The sequence below is a fragment of the Engystomops pustulosus genome, chromosome 3 (assembly GCF_040894005.1).
Source record: "Engystomops pustulosus chromosome 3, aEngPut4.maternal, whole genome shotgun sequence".
Lineage (NCBI taxonomy): Eukaryota > Metazoa > Chordata > Amphibia > Anura > Leptodactylidae > Engystomops > Engystomops pustulosus.
Window position 1 is genome coordinate 23159289 of NC_092413.1, and position 16628 is coordinate 23175916.

The 16628-nt window shown below is 42.1% G+C and overlaps 1 protein-coding gene across 5 annotated transcripts in view; it reads right to left on the reverse strand.

Annotated features, from left to right (window-relative positions):
* The window catches only part of SRBD1 (S1 RNA binding domain 1), a 106157-nt gene extending 90414 nt beyond the window's left edge, over nucleotides 1-15743 (reverse strand). The window contains exons 1-10 of one of the 5 annotated variants that reach the window (XM_072140286.1): nucleotides 15627-15743; nucleotides 12568-12638; nucleotides 12347-12482; nucleotides 11923-12018; nucleotides 11397-11720; nucleotides 10611-10777; nucleotides 10353-10470; nucleotides 10123-10261; nucleotides 8056-8152; nucleotides 6632-6773 (exon numbers count right to left, since the gene is read on the reverse strand). In XM_072140286.1, the coding sequence (XP_071996387.1) occupies nucleotides 6632-6773; nucleotides 8056-8152; nucleotides 10123-10261; nucleotides 10353-10470; nucleotides 10611-10777; nucleotides 11397-11720; nucleotides 11923-12018; nucleotides 12347-12482; nucleotides 12568-12638; nucleotides 15627-15728 (1392 nt within the window). In that variant the 5' untranslated portion in view covers nucleotides 15729-15743. Of the gene's footprint in view, nucleotides 1-6631; nucleotides 6774-8055; nucleotides 8153-10122; nucleotides 10262-10352; nucleotides 10471-10610; nucleotides 10778-11396; nucleotides 11721-11922; nucleotides 12019-12346; nucleotides 12483-12567; nucleotides 12639-14092; nucleotides 14112-14214; nucleotides 14414-14452; nucleotides 14584-15626 lie in introns of those variants that run through there. The other 4 variants (XM_072140287.1, XM_072140290.1, XM_072140289.1 and 1 more) reach the window with 4 other exon arrangements.
* Between the last annotated feature and the right edge of the window lie 885 nt (nucleotides 15744-16628).

The following is a 16628-nucleotide window of genomic DNA, read 5'->3' on the forward strand; positions in this document are numbered from 1 at the left end:
CTATCTATCTATATATCTATCTATCATATATCTATCTATCATATATCTATCTATCATATATCTATCTATCTATCTCTTATCAATCCTTCCTATCTATCTATCTCCTATCAATCCTTCCTATCTATCTCCTATCTATCTATCTATCCTCTCTCCTATCAATCCTTCCTTTCCATCTCATATGTATATATCTATCTATCTATGTATCTTTATTATATCTATATATCTATCTAATATGTAGGTATCTATCTTAGATATTAGATAGATATGAGATAGATATATACATCTATCCATCCTCTCTCCTATCTATCTAATGTAAGAAAAATCAGAGCAGCACAAATAGATGAAAAGTTGGGTGAACTGCCGTAGGTTCCGTGACGTGGATCAAATTATACGTTCAAGAATAGGAAACACTCCGGATTGGAGTGGCATTGGGGCAATAGAATTTTTACATAATCTGGAGTGCTGCCTATTCTTGAACATATCTATCTATCTATCGATCTATCTATCCATCTATCTATCCTCTCTCCTATCGCTCTCTATCTAATCTTCCTCTCTCCTATTCATCCATCCATCTATCCTCTCTCCTATCCATCTATCTCCTATCTATCCATCTATCCTCTCTCGTATCTATCCTTCCTATCTATCTCATATATATCTAACACATATCTATATATCTATGTATCCTTATTATATCTATATATCTAGCTAATATGTAGTTTTCTATCTCGTATATAAATCTCTCTTCTATCTCTCTAGAGCTCATGTATTAGAGCCAAAACCTTGCTCAGATGGTGGAATAAAAGTTCACCTGCAATTTTTTTTCCTCACCACCCTGGTGCGCTGCTTACTTTATTTTCTTTTCAATTCACCTATTTCCTTACATATTACTGTAAAATTCTGATTTATTTTAATAACGAATGACAATATTTAGAAAGTTTTAAAATTTAGTGACTTTTTTCTTCACCAAAAACTAAAAAGAACATCGGATAAATAACGGGTTACTTCTGTATTTGTTATACAGACAATCCCTAACTTTAGGACACCCGACTTACAGACGACCCCTAGTTACAGACGGACCTCTGTGACCTCTGGTGAAGCTCTCTGGATGTTACTTTAGTCCCAGACTGCAATGATCAGCTGTAAGGCGTCTAATGAAGCTTTATTGATAATCCTTGGTCACATTACAGCAAAATATTTTGAAAATCCAATTGTCACTGGGACAAAAAAAAATAAATTTTGTCTGGATCTACAATTATAAAATATACCAATTCTGACTTACATACAAATTCAACTTAAGAACCTATCTTGTACATAACCCGGGGACTGCCTGTACTGTATATAATCTGCAACTTTTGTTTAGTGTATTTGTTATTTGCAACAAATTGCTGACGTAATAAACTTCATGATATTTTTCTGACATTAAGCTAAAAGTTATTGCACAAGGTCACTTTAGCAGTTGGGTGTCATCAAAATAAAAATAAACATCCCTACTTTTATGTAATATAACTGTGCAATATATATTACAGGACAATCAAAAATGTCTCTATCAAAAGTTTCATTTCAACATAGAAGATGTAAAAATATTGCACATTTTGCATGCTACTCTGGGGTGGGTTGTTAAGAGGGTGTCATTGCTGTTTATTTGTTAATAAAAATGATGAAATGTTAAAAATATGTTGAAAAATTGCACATTTTAATTTTGCTAAAACAAAAAAATTAGAATAAAAGCTGCATAAATGCTGCAGACGTTGACATGAAAATAATGTAATAAGCTATCGCAATTCCATTTGGAAAAAAAAATAGGAAACGGTAGAAAATCTACCGTAATAGGGGGAAAAATATGTAAATTTCTATTAAAACAGATTTTAATTTTTTCGGAAAAAAATTACCAGAAAAAAATAAAAGGCTTAAATTCTACAGATGGGGACAAGATGATAATATAAAATTAATTGCCATCCCATTACATGAAAAAATAAAGAAACACATACTGTACTGCGAGGAAAAAAAGAGATAGAAAATTTTGATTAAAACAGATTTTTATACTGCTGGCAAAAAAAAAAAAATACAAAAAATAAAGGACACATAAAGTCTGCAGATGGGGACATGATCATAACTAATAATCTAATAATCACATGACAAATAATTATCACCATCACATTAGATAAAAATTAAAACAAACACAAATTGTAGTAGTAGTAAAAAAAATGTCTAAAATTTTCATTTAAACAGATTTGTAATAGAAAACTGAAAAATCTAATAGGGGGGAAAGAATGTAAATTTGTATTACAGTAAAACAAATTTTAAATTTTTCGGAAAAAAAAAAAAATTACAAAAAAAACAAGACACATAAAGTCTGCAGACGGGGACGGATGATCGCATAAAAGTCATCACCATCCCATTAGGAAAAAAAAGACACAAACAGAAGAATGAGAAAAAATAAAAATTTTAATTCAAACAGATTTTAGTTTTGCCAATAAAAAAAAAAAAAAAAAGGACCATTAATAGCTGCAGACGGTAACATGAAAATAATGTAAAGTAATCGCCATCCCATTAGGGGAGAAAAAACACAAACTGTACAACTTGAAAAAAAAAAAAAAAAGCAAAAAAAAAAAATTGTCTATTCAAATGGATTTTTTTGTAGAATAATGATTTATTTGCGGCGTAAGTCATAGAACGCGAATCGTGTTGTTCCTTAAAATTAAATCTAATCAAAATCTGTAATACTGAGGTCATGTCTGAGGTGAGCAGTCGGAGAAAAACAACTCTGTCCTATAAGCTAATACCGCAAACTAATGAGTCAATACTATTAACACCTGCACATTAAATGTATTTCGCTTGGCAGCGTTCCCAGAGAAAAAAGAAGGTGAAATGTAATATAGCGAGGTCGAGAGGGAAAAAAACCCGACATTCTGGAGTGTAATTAGAAAGCTCTTTTGTGCAGGTCTCGGCCTAAAATGTTTGCCGCCGCAACCAAAACCTAATGCTTTAAGCCAAGCAACTTGGCACCTACTTGAAAGATGATGGGTTCTGACACCAGAAACACTTGACTATGCCAAGAGGGAGGTGAGGACAGAGCTGCCAACCCTCTATTAGGACGGGGTCACACACAAAGCACAAGGAATCCCCAGTCCCTTTCAATGTCTGGAAGAGACAGACGCAATGTCCCTGAGCGCTCATCTGTCACCAGGAGAGAGGAGGCTCATACGTAACGCTGGATCTATAGGCTCCGGACATAGTGGCACGTGTGTGTGTATGTCTATGTGTGTGTGAGCGTGTGTATGTGTGCATGCGTGTGTGTATATGTGTGCGTGCGTGTGTGTATGTGTGTATGCGTGTGTATGTCTGTGTGTGTGTATGTATGAGTGTATGTCTATGTGTGTGCGTGTGTATGTCTGTGTGTGTGTATGTATGAGTGTATGTCTATGTGTGTGCGTGTGTATGTCTGTGTGTGTGTATGTATGAGTGTATGTCTATGTGTGTGCGTGTGTATGTCTGTGTGTGTGTATGTATGAGTGTATGTCTGTGTGTGTGTGTATGTATGAGTGTATGTCTATGTGTGTGCGTGTGTATGTCTGTGTGTGTGTATGTATGAGTGTATGTCTATGTGTGTGCGTGTGTATGTCTGTGTGTGTGTATGTATGAGTGTATGTCTGTGTGTGTGTGTATGTATGAGTGTATGTCTATGTGTGTGCGTGTGTATGTCTATGTGTGTGCGTGTGTATGTCTATGTGTGTGCGTGTGTATGAGTGTATGTCTATGTGTGTGCGTGTGTATGTCTGTGTGTGTGTATGTATGAGTGTATGTCTATGTCTGTGCATGTCTATGTATGAGTGTATGTCTGTGTGTGTGTATGTATGAGTGTATGTCTATGTGTGTGCGTGTGTATGTCTGTGTGTGTGTATGTATGAGTGTATGTCTATGTGTGTGCGTGTGTATGTCTGTGTGTGTGTATGTATGAGTGTATGTCTGTGTGTGTGTGTATGTATGAGTGTATGTCTATGTGTGTGCGTGTGTATGTCTGTGTGTGTGCGTGTGTATGTCTGTGTGTGTGTATGTATGAGTGTATGTCTATGTGTGTATGTATGAGTGTATGTCTATGTGTGTGCGTGTGTATGTCTATGTGTGTGCGTGTGTATGTCTATGTGTGTGCGTGTGTATGTATGTCTATGTGTGTGCGTGTGTATGTCTATGTGTGTGCGTGTGTATGTCTATGTGTGTGCGTGTGTATGTCTATGTGTGTGCGTGTGTATGTCTATGTGTGTGTATGTATGAGTGTATGTCTATGTGTGTATGTATGAGTGTATGTCTATGTGTGTGCGTGTGTATGTCTATGTGTGTGCGTGTGTATGTCTGTGTGTGTGTATGTATGAGTGTATGTCTATGTGTGTATGTATGAGTGTATGTCTATGTGTGTATGTATGAGTGTATGTCTATGTGTGTGCGTGTGTATGTCTATGTGTGTGATGGACTGTGGTCAATGGTTATTAACCCGACCCCAATAATAGAACAAAAAAAAAAATTAAATATATATATATTTAGATAGATAGATATTATAATACAAGCAGCATCACAAATATAAACAACTAGGCCTTTTTTGTTTTGTTTTTTGGCTTTGTAGATAGATATTAGGTAAAAAGATATTAGATATATATGTGAGTGCGGGAGCAAAGAGGAGTCGGCTGTAGGGACCACAGTTAGTTGAGTATTCATTTTTTAATTTTAATTTTTTTGCTGTAAGTAGTTATCTACTGGGGGGTAAGTGCTCTGGCTAGCTATCTACTGGGGGGGCAGGTGCGTGTGCTGCATCGGCTACCTATCTACCGGGAGCATGTGCTGCGCTGGCTACATATTTACTGGGGACATTTGTTGTGCTGGCTACTTATCTACTGGGGGCAAGTGCTGCACTGGCTACCATGTACTGCGCTGGCTACCTATCTACTGGGGGGCATGTGCTGCGCTGGCTACCTATCTACTGGGGGGCATGTGCTGCGCTGGCTACCTATCTACTGGGGGACATGTGCTGCGCTGGCTATTTATCTACTGGGGGGGCATGCGTGGCTCTTCATACTGTATGTACTGTATATTCACTGTTAATGCATTTAAAGATTAATGTTATATGTACACACCCTTAATTAATGAGTTAGGGGGTGCAGTATATATAATTAGGGGGTGCTGTACTCGCTATAATCAATTCCAGGGAGAATGAATTTATGAAGCACTTATATGATTTTTATATAGGTAAATGGGGGAGATTTCATATAAAAGAGGGAATTCATTACCTACCTGAGGTGGGTGGTAGTTTAATGGGGTAAAATTTGGCAACCATATATATACGTTCCATCAGCTAACAAATGAAAATTATTGATGGACCTGCATCCAAAATCAATGACTTCATAAAATTGCCTTGATCTCAACTAGAAATTCAGATACGTGCACTTTTGTGTTCTTAGTCATTGCCTGGGGACCGGCATTAGGCCAGGACTGTGCGCTCAGACTGCGCTGGGATCTTCAATACATTGTAAAGGTTATTGTATTGATCCATGTACAGGGCTGAAAAGGGCAACGAGGGATCATCAATAGTCTGCAGAGGTAGGAGAGCGAGAATCACACGAATATCACCTATCACTGTGATCTCTGTGGTCCTGTCCTGCACAGCATGGAGCTATTACCTGTCACCGCATCCATAGTCCCAGGAAGCTGCATTATCCATACAGATATCCAAGACCATGATAAACTAGGGACACTTACGCATAGATCCAGGCACCCTGACTGCTGTAATCTTCTTATATCTGTTATCCATGGCCTCCTTCCTTCTAAAATCAACTTTAAAAATTATGCTAATGAGCCAGGAGGGCTGTGTGTGTGTGTGTTGCAAGGGCCCCTCCGTGCTGTAGCTTCACAGGCTGCTACACGGTGCAGAAGCACTCCCCCCGTGAAACACTGTATGAGATTACATCAGGCTGAGAGAGAAGGGAAGTGCTGAGAGAGTAAAACAGCCTGTAAAGCTACAAGATTGAGGGGCTCTGGTAACGCCCCAGAGCCCTTCAGGTTTATTAGCATAATTTTAAACATTGACTTTAGAAGAAAAGATGCCATGGATAGCAAATATAAGAAGATTACCACAGTCACGGTGCCTGGATCAGTGAGTAAGTGTCCCTGGTTTATCATGATGGATTTTGATGGTAGATTTTCTTTATAAGGGATGACAAGTAAGGGTCTCCAAGCACCCCCACTGATAACTATGAACAAAACCAGAAGAAAACATCTCCTTACACAGCATGGTGGACATTCAAGCTCACTTCACGTGCTACTCCCATTCACTTAGGTAGATGGATGGATAGACAGACAGACAGATAGATAGACATGAGATAGAACAAGATAGATAGATAGATAGATAGATAGATAGATATGACATATATTAGCAGTGATAGGACAGTGCCCCCTGTATTTGGTATCATCTAGTTGTCACTTCATCCCTAATACATTTCTAAGAGGAATAACAGGAGGACACAGCTAGAAGATGACACTGTAAGAACATTGTATTCTGGTGAATGTTCCACAGACGTGTCGGGGGTTGGGGGGGTGGGAGTTCCCCATTTATCCTAGATACAATGTAACCCGCAGGCTTTACCTGGTGATGCTGGACTCTGTTTATGTTGCAGGTGAAATTGTGATATAAATGGAATTTGTCGACGTCTTTGGCGTTTCCTTCCTTGTCCTTTCCTGTTGACTTGGCCAGGGTGGAATTGAGGGTGACGAAATTTTGTTTGCAGCTAAGAATAGGTAAAGACAATGGCTGGATGACACCCAGGAATGTGGAGAGGTACAGTCACAGACCACGACAGCTTAGTATAGTCCTGCCTGGGATATTAAGAGAAACTAGAGCTCTATACAGGGGGTTCATACCTGGACCCAGGGGATTCCGGGGGGTGCAGAGATGTTCTGTCTACATACAAAAAACCCAGTGCTATAAACAGTACATTACAGTTGGGGGGGGGGGGGCAGCTTTTACATTGAATCCCAAGTTCTCTGGATTGCTGAGGGTCCCATTCTAGTGAACGCTGCGGGTTCCAGCAGTTGGATCCTCACCAATCAGCATGTTAGAGGATGATTTGTAATGCTGGGACAACCCCTTTAAGTGAAGCTCCATTACTGGAGGCAGAGGTGGCACAGAACTACTATAATGGGTATATGATTGGGGCCCCAATAATCAGATGTTTATGTGTCCTGTGGATAGGACGAGATGGGTTGAATCTGGGTAAAACCCTAATAACTATGCCTTTAATTATTGCCAGAGCGTAGGGAGTCATTAAATATATCAACAGCCCTTCATAGTCCTGTCTAACATTGGTTTGAATGTCAAAAGTGTAACCAAATCCCATGGAGGATCTAATGTTCATGGCCTTAATCCCGGATTTTATTGGGCATCAAAAGTGTATAAAGTTCCCGACTTCCTACCAATGTTAGAAAAAAAAAGGGTCGGAAAAGTTGAATTTAAAGCAAATCCGTCATCAGTATTGGCCATAATAAACAGCAGAGTGCGCCAGGTAAAGGCCCTGGAGATCTGTAGAACTTTACCCTTGTGTATCTTGTAAGAAGCATCAGGACTGTGAAAATTGAACCTTTAATCCAGGTGTGCAAGTGCTCTGGGCGGGTCGTTCAACCTGAAGAACTTTCTGCTCTTTGCAATGAACTGTTCCAAAGCCCCTCCCCCAGCTCTGAGTGGCTGCTGGAGGTATCCAACCAGAATCCTGATACAGCACCTACCCATAGCAGTGGGGAGGGGCTGTGAAGCAGCACAGTGCAGACAGCAGAAAGCTCTTCAGGCTGAAAAAGAGTCAGAGTCCTTAAAGGAGCTGCACAACTGGATTATTACTTCACTTTTCACAGTCCTGCTGCTACTAACAAAACACACAAAGGTACAACTACACGGATCTCCAGGGACAATACCCAAGACTGTCTGCAGCTTTCTATGGTTAAAACTGCTTCCACATACTATCTATCTTAGTATCTGTGTAAATGTGTATGGACAGCTAGGTAGATGTCAGTACTTACAGGTTTCTGATGTGTTCCAGTGTGTCCTTATCCTTAGCGATCATGTCTGCCAAGATGTGCTGCACTCCCGTCTCAACGTCCTGAAGTGTGGCGAGGCCTTTGATGTAAAAAAGAAAAGAAAAAAAAGTTAACAAAAAAATCATGTCCAATAATGACCCTATAAAATACGAGAAAAAAAACAGCACATAGGCTAATCCTTCCATTCAATATGAAGAGGAAAACGGCAGAGAATGTGGGAATTGTGCTGTTTAGGGTATCACGACCTGAATCAAGTCAAATTATTCTTCAGAATCTAAGGGGGAAAAACGGACAAGAGTTCAGACTTGAGGATTTGCGCTGTGTAATACTGCCCTCTAGTGGTATAACACTGCATTGATCCAAAACAATACTGATCATCGGCAGAAGTAGAAACTAAGAAAATACTTATAATGAACCAGCGCAAGATCTGAATGTCTTACCAAATATTGTCTGACAGATTTCAATTGGCCCCATGACATATCAGTGAATTATATGGATGAAGAATTGAGCTCAAGTCACCAAATATAGAATCTGAATTATCCACAAAATGCAATGATACAAACTCTTCTTAAAGGAAACCTACCATTTGATTTGATGCATTTTGAAGCAAACATACATTGAGAATGATGTAGCTACACTGATGCAGAAACAGATCTTGTTTAATCCCTGAGCTGAATGGTTTTACTGAAAAAACAATTATAACATTCAGCCTGCCGTTCATAAACATATTACACACTGAGCTTCCCGAACTGTCCAGACAGAACTGATCAACCTGAACTGGATGACTCATACACAGCAGCTGGGGGATGGTGTAGTGATTGATTACTTCTGCCTGTCATGCACAACACAGCGATTACATCATTCTCTGAAACAGTGCATACTTAGGGTAAGAGGAGAAGCGACAGAGCATCACTATCATAATTTTATAATTGTTTTTTCAGCAAAACTACTTAGCGCAGGGATTAAACAAGATATGATCCTGCATCAGTGTAGCTACAGCATTCTCAAGGTATGTTTGCTTCATAATTCATAGAATTAAATGGTAGATTTCCTTTAAAGGGATATTCTGATCTGGGACATTTATGAGATATTTTGCTATATGTTAAAGTGCATGGAGGTTCCCAGAATATTTGAGTGGGTGTGTGTCCCCCTCTTCCAAAAAAATGGACTCTTGTGTCCCCTATGACACCACAACTTATGCTGCAGCTTTATGTGGACCCAACTTAACATCTGTTTACAGATAAGGCTGAGCTTAACACGGCGGATAAATAGTTAAATACACTGTGGCACAAAGTGTTGAAGGGGTGGTAGCAAGTTCAATGGTTATCCCCATCCATAGCTTAGGGGATAATAGTATGATTAGGAGGGGTTCGTCTCCTGGGACCTCCGCTGTTTATAAAACAGGCCCCTCTAATAACGGGAAGGGGGGCCCATTCTCAATAGCTGAATGGAGCAGATGGTTTGTATGTGTCCATTCCAGTTGTGTGGGATTTTAGCAAGCAGAGAGCTCAGAGCTGCGGCTACAGATGTTTAGATTATATCCTGCATTATTCCAGTACATCCAGTTTCCAGGAGAACACAGGCCCTACTTCCCCCTCCATTGAGTGGCCTCCCTTGGAAAATGGAAAAGATGTCCCGTGTATAGAGGAGGCCACTCATTGGCTGAAGCGGTTCCCATGAGTTCCTGAACTTGAGACCAGATGCACGCACAAAACTGGGAGCCGGATTGGGATAAGTATGTGACTATTTTTTCCAACTGCTGCCCTCCTACTCATTAACAGAGGTCACAGCCTGGTAAGCTGACATTAGTGGGGGAGGGAGGAGCTGTACAGGAGCACAAAGGTGAAATGCATCCAAACCAAAGCCCAACCCCCGGGACTACACAGAGGATTCTGTCAGGGTGCAAGGTAAGTTATAACACACATTATATTGTAAAGCAAATACTTAGAGAAAGCAGAAAGACATATTTGCCATCCAGCTGTAATGGGCTTCTGTAACCTCTCTTTAGTGAAAATGAGTTCCCTGGTGACAGGTTCCCTTTAATCGTACCTTCTGTGTTCTGCTTTATATACTTGTAAAGGTTAAGCTGCTGCGGGGTTTCGATCAGGGCTTTGGCGGCATCTTCCAGTCCCAGCTGTCTGGCTCTTTGGGCTTTGGTGCCTTTGCTTCCGGTTTTGTAAGGTGTGTACTAGACAGAAGACAGGAGAGAAGTGTTACTTCTACAGTAATGTCCTGTCCCCATGGTGACAGCCTATATATGTATACAGCCGGGTCCTCACCACATGCTCCAGCTCATCCGCCGTCCTGCAGTTCAGCATGGCGGTGTGTAGGCTGGCGTTCAGCTTCCCTTCCTTCTTCAGTTTTTCTACCAAGTTGTGAGCTTTTTTTGCCACGGACCTGAAGAAAGTAACACAAAAAAATAGATGTATGTAATTTTAGGCAATGAAATAGTCCTAAAATAGGATTAACCCTTTACATATTACAACACATTTTGGTAACCACAAATGAATCCATACAGTCCATATACTGTAACTCACCGCAAATCCGTCATGGCTTGTTGGACTTCTCTCAAGGCGTCTGCGTCGAGGTTGTTAATGAGCTCCTTCCTGTATCGTGCGATGAAGGGGATGGTGTTCTCATCCTGGAAAAGTTTGATGAGGTTGGAGCACACCCAGGGTTCAATATTTGTTCTGTCTGACAACACCTAAAAGGAATAAAACCCAAGATGAGAACGTGCTAGCCGCCGCCTTCTTCTTGGATCGGAAACTGTTAGCATGGAGGAATCTGCCAGCCTGGTGTGCAGGCGTAGGGGAAGGCTTCAGAGCAATGGCCATCAGCTGAACAAGAATATATGGTGTCTATGGAAAGCCTTATTGGGCTTGTGGAGAACTTCGTAATCTGTGAGAGTCCGATGGACCCCCCCATCGATCATGAGAATGGGACTGGGCGCATACATTCAGTTTCATGGGATTGACTGAAGGGAGCCTAGCGCTGTGCCACCTACTAGGAAGTAATCCTCCATCCTGTAGATTTAGGATAACTTCCTAATTTGGGACAACCAGTCCTATACCAGACCCTGGTATACTCCCAACCCAACATCAGAGCAAACTCTATCCAAAAAAGTTGAACAAACATGTCATGGAGAATAGTGAGTGCAGCTCTAAACGATAATACGAGCTGCATCTCAGGGGCAGGACCAGGTTTTCATGTATATCCATATCCTCCAACATGTCTTGCTGCATGCTCGGAGTTGTAGTTTTAAAACAACCGCAGGAACATCAGATTTACCTCTCCGAAAACCCATATTTCCTCCTAGTTCTTACCTCAACAATGTTCCAGTTCATGTCACAGTCATCGGCGTTGGAGCTTTTGGCTTTATACTTCACGACCTTTCCAGCAGGATCGGCAGAGGTTTTCAATTTCTTAACCGGCGGACCCCCAAATGTGAAGTCGTCTGATGGCTCTTCTTCCTTCTCCATCTTGGGAGCAAACTCATTTTTAACGTTTACTCCCATCTCCGGGCGGCTGGTGGAGGGGAAATCGTCAATGCCGACACTTCTCCGCTCGGCCTTTACCTGGAACAGCTTGGGATTTGTCTTCTGCATCGTTGGGCTTTTTGTCATTTCCTTTTTGATGGGTTTATTAACCTGCAAGAAATACGAAAATCTGAAAATTTGGACATAACTATTGCTGCTCATATTCTTACATGCCCCAGTTAAAGGGAACCTGTCAGCAGCATTAGTAGTAAAAGTCCCAGGAGTCCAGTGATCAATGGGGGTCTAAGCAGTGTGTAGGGGATAACTTGACAATTTGATACATCCCCTTCATCATCAATTACTATGACAATACCTCTTTTTCGCTTGAGGGCTCTGACTTGGTAACTTCATTATCCTGAGTACTTTCAGATTTTTTAGCAGCGCTGGAAGGCTTGGTTTTTGCAGGAGCCTGAAAACAGATATATTTGTAAAAAGGTATCAAATGGGGCGACTTCATCCGGTGTTTGACTGAGGAGTCACTTCTTAGGCGTGACGAAGATTCAGAAAGAACCAAGCTTCTGCCAGCCCCAATTATTTAGGTTCTGACCCTTTAAAGGGGTTTTCCAAGCTCCTATACTGTTAATGACCTATACATGCGGCTTGTAGGTGATCCTAAGGGTGCGCACCTAGCACCCCTACTGATCAACTCTAGGCTTGAGCTTTGTTCTTCTAACCATACTATATAACATCATATGTTGGGGGTACACTTCTAGTGACCCACCTCCTACAGCACCCACCTTTCTAGGTTTGGCAGCGGTTGGAGCCTTTGGTTTTGCAGCAGTTTTCTTTACGACAGTCTTCGTGACTCTTTTAGCGGGTTTTTTCTCTGGTTTCCAGTCCTCCTCTTCATTAGACCCTTCTTCTGACTCTGACCTGATGTGATGAAAATCACACACCGTCACAAAATCGTTCATAAAAGGAATTGATAAAAAACAAAAACCACCATGAAAATACTCACATCCCACTCAGGAAAGACAGCTCCTGCTTCGGGGCCGCAACCGTTTTTCGCGCCCGCTTAGGTAACGACATCTAGGAGGCAAGATTAGAAAGGTGACCGGTCCATATGTATGTTTGATTGGTATCATCTATCTGGCTGTCTGACACCCATGGGGGTCCTGCCCTCACTAATGAATGGAGCGGCAGCTTGAGCATCACATTCCCTGTCCATGAGAGCGCTGTGCTGAAAGGAGTGGCAGCACACAAAATTCAGCAAAATATAAAAAAAATTGTATAGTAATTGAAGGTTATTTCTCTCCCCCTCCAACTAGATTGCCAATAAAAATATACAAATTGAAATTGCAAGCATGTGAGCCCACGTCCACACAGCGTCTGCCTAAATGCAATGCAAACGTTATGTCAACACAATGTTAACGTGATGTAAATGCAACGTGTGAACAAAGCCTCGGGTGTCCCAAAATACCCAAACCACAAAAGTATAAAATCAATTTTTCCATAAAGTAAGAAGCAATGAAAAAGTCAGTTTGTCCCATTAGAAAACATACAGGAGCACATTTACCATGGTCCTTGCGCCAGGACTTTGTAGGACTTTGCACGTTCTTTCTAGTGCAAACTGCTTGCACAGGTATTTAAAGGAAACCTACCACCATGGGTCTACCTATTAAGGTAGATTGGGTGGTAGGTGCCTTGTTTGTACGTGAGGATAGCGGTAGCTGCGCAGCTGGGTTCTGCGCATGCACAGTAGCTACGGCTTCAGAGGCGAGGCCGCGCAGCTGGCGGCTTGTATTCTGCGCATACGCAGAGCCCGTAGTAGCTACAAGGAGCTGCGCACTGAAGATGTCAGGTTAGGCGGAACGCAAGAGGCTACTGGGGTGTGGAGTAGCCGTGCCGTGTAGCCTCAGCTCCGGCTACTCCACTTCCCAGTAGCCTCTTTTGAAAATTTGCATATTACCACAATTAAAGTTTTAAAAAGATACAGGGGACATGAGGATTAGCACTTAAAAGGGCTATCCTTACATACATTAGAGGCACCTACCACCCGATCTACCTTAATAAGTAGATCCGTGGTGGTAGGTTTCATTTAAGAAGTGTCCGCGGCTGCACTATTCTTCAAGCAACACAAATTTGTGCAATGCAGGGGACGTTCCGGTGCTCAGTCGCACCATTCGCCAGATTTAACATACAAAGTCCGACAGGATTGTGTCACACGCCCCAAGGTGCACCAAAAAAAAAGCAGTGCACTCTGTCGGGGCAGTGCAGGGGGAATCCTGAATCTGGCACCCCCTGCACTCTACACAGGCAACTGCACATAGTACACACAGCACTGTTCTTAGTAAATGTGGGTCACAGTCCCACAGTTATCAAAAACAGTGCGGTCTGTACTATGCGCAGTGTCAGGTGTAGTGTGCAGGGGGCGCCAGATTCAGGATTTCTGGCGCACATTCTTTATGAATCTGTAAATTAGTGAAAAACAGAAAATAAAAAAAAAAAGTTTGTGGTCCCCAAAGGGTTAAAAATTGTTTTACTTGCAGGGGGGTGTGACTTGTGTACTGGTTATCACGTGACAGCTATTATCAAATCAAGCCGCGGCTTAAAAAGTCATGAGGAGGGAGGGGGTTCTGAAACAAGTCACATGACACAAGCTTACAGCCCGCTCCCCAGTCCTAGAATTCTGTACCCCAGTAACTATGGAGAAACTACAACTCCCGGCATGCCTCGCCACAGCTGCAACGCCCCCAGAGTCTGTTACAAGGATGCGGTGAGAAGCATCTGGGGTGATGCATGTTGGGAGTTGTAGTTTCTCCACAGCTACTACTAGCAGCCGAGGAGTGAGAGCCGTGTGTAGCCGCTCAACCGCCCCGGCTCCGGGATGTATCAGCTCTAACCTCAGTGCACACGTCTACTATGGGTTGCCGCTCTTCAATCTTCCAGCGCTTCTCTTGGGCACGCCTCCTAGGGAGGTTTCAACTACGGGCCGTTGAGCGGATCAAAACACCTCAATTGCCTCCTAGTGTATTGATGAACTACGCATGCGCAATGCGAACGCGCCTTTCTAAAATCCCCTACTAGTACAATAACCATAGAAATAGACTGAGAGGAGACATAAATGGACACGTTAACAAATTGAAACCCTTATTAGCCTGTTTTGTTCCAAAAAAAAAAAGAAACAGAAGGTCAATAGACCACATATATAAAACTAGCTATAAAAGTGCTCGATCGCAGGCGTTACCATAGAAAACGCCAATGCGATCGGGCCGCTGCCCGCTCCGGTGGGTGCGCCTTGGTCTGCGTTTGCGTATGCAGACAAGACAGCACGTGTGCCATCACCCTTATACTCTGGTCGGCTTATACTCGATTATATACGTGATTGGATTAAATGATCAGAGAATGGGGCAGATTTACTTACCCGGTCCTGTCGCGATCCAGCGGCGCGTTCTCTGACGAGGATTTGGGTCTTCCGGCGAGTCACTAAGGTCGTTCACCCGATGTCCACCAGGTGTTGCTGCTGCGCCGAGGTCCACTGGAGTTCACCTGGTTCTTCTCGGTGCATGTGAGTGCTTGATTTTGCGACACACTTCGTTTTTTAAATTCCGCGTTTTTTCCGAATCAGTCGGGTTTTCCGTTGGCCACGCCCCCCATTTCCGTCGCGTGAAAGCCGACGCGATTGCGCCAAAATCTGATTGCGTGCGCCAAAATCCCAGCGGAATTCGGTGCAAAGCGGAAAAAGTGAGGAAACCACGGCAAAAGTGTGGCTGCAGAGCGCTTAGTAAATGACCCCCAATATGCGCAAAAAGCTGCTGGTTAACATCATTGTGAAAAAACAAACAAACATTGAATAGAAACTGCAAAGAAACCTGTTAAACTTGCTCAAATCATCAGATCAAAAATCTAATAAAATTAAAATAACCAACATTTTGTTGTACACTACATTGGTATGAACCTTGGCTCAAAAAATTAAAAAAAATTTAAAAAACGTGCATTATTGTACCGGTATTTTCAAAGTTATTAGCCACCAAACAAATAACTATATAACAAATAATAATAAAAAAAGAAGAATACCTTTCTCTGTCGATGGCGCACTATTCTCAGTCCAAATAAAATGGCAACAGTTGCCCCCAAATATCGATTGGGAACACGGGGCACAGATCCCACAGTTGCCATGATCTAAAGATGTAATGCTAATTCTTTAGAACAAACATGAAGAAATCTTTCTTGCTGAGGACCAAGTGTATGCAAAGATCTTTAAGATTCAGCAGGCAAGGAAGCGTTTTCTGGTTCCTGATAAAAAATGCATCCGTTTTTAAAAGGCATGCGTTTTTGTCCGGTTTTCCGAATTTGCACAATTAAAAATGGACAAAAACGCATGCATTTTCAAAAAAAGGATGCGTTTTTTACGATCTGAAAACACACTAAAAACGGCCAAAAAACGCCATGTGTGACATCACCCTCAGGCTGTTGCCACACGCACCGCTTTGTCTGCGTTTGAAAACGCAAATGCAGACAAAGCCGCATCCACCAGGGCGGCCCGCGGCCCGATCGCATCAGCGTTTCTATGGAAACGCCTGCGATCGGGAATGAGCCACCGGTGTTTTAATTTAATGCAAAACACCGGCGGCTCGTTCCCGATCGCAGGCGTTTCCATAGAAACGCCGATGCGATCGTGCCGCGGCCCACCCCGGTGGGCGCGGCTTTGTCTGCGTTTGCGTTTTCCAACGCAGACAAAGCGGTGCGTGTGGCAACAGCCTGAGGGTGATGTCACACATTGCGTTTTTTGGCCGTTTTTAGTTAGTGTGTTTTCAGATCGTAAAACAACGCATCCTTTTCTTGAAAATGCGTTTTTGTCCATTTTTAATTGTGCAAATTCGGAAAACCGGACAAAAACGCATGCCTTTTAAAAAACGGATGCATTTTTTAACGCATGCGGTTTTTACGATCTGAAAATGCTCTAAAAAAGCCAAATGTGTGACATCACTCTTATTGCCACGTTTGTGGCCCGTGCCTTTCCATAGATGTATGGGGACTTGAAAATTATAGACACCACAAGCAGGAACGGCTCCAGGT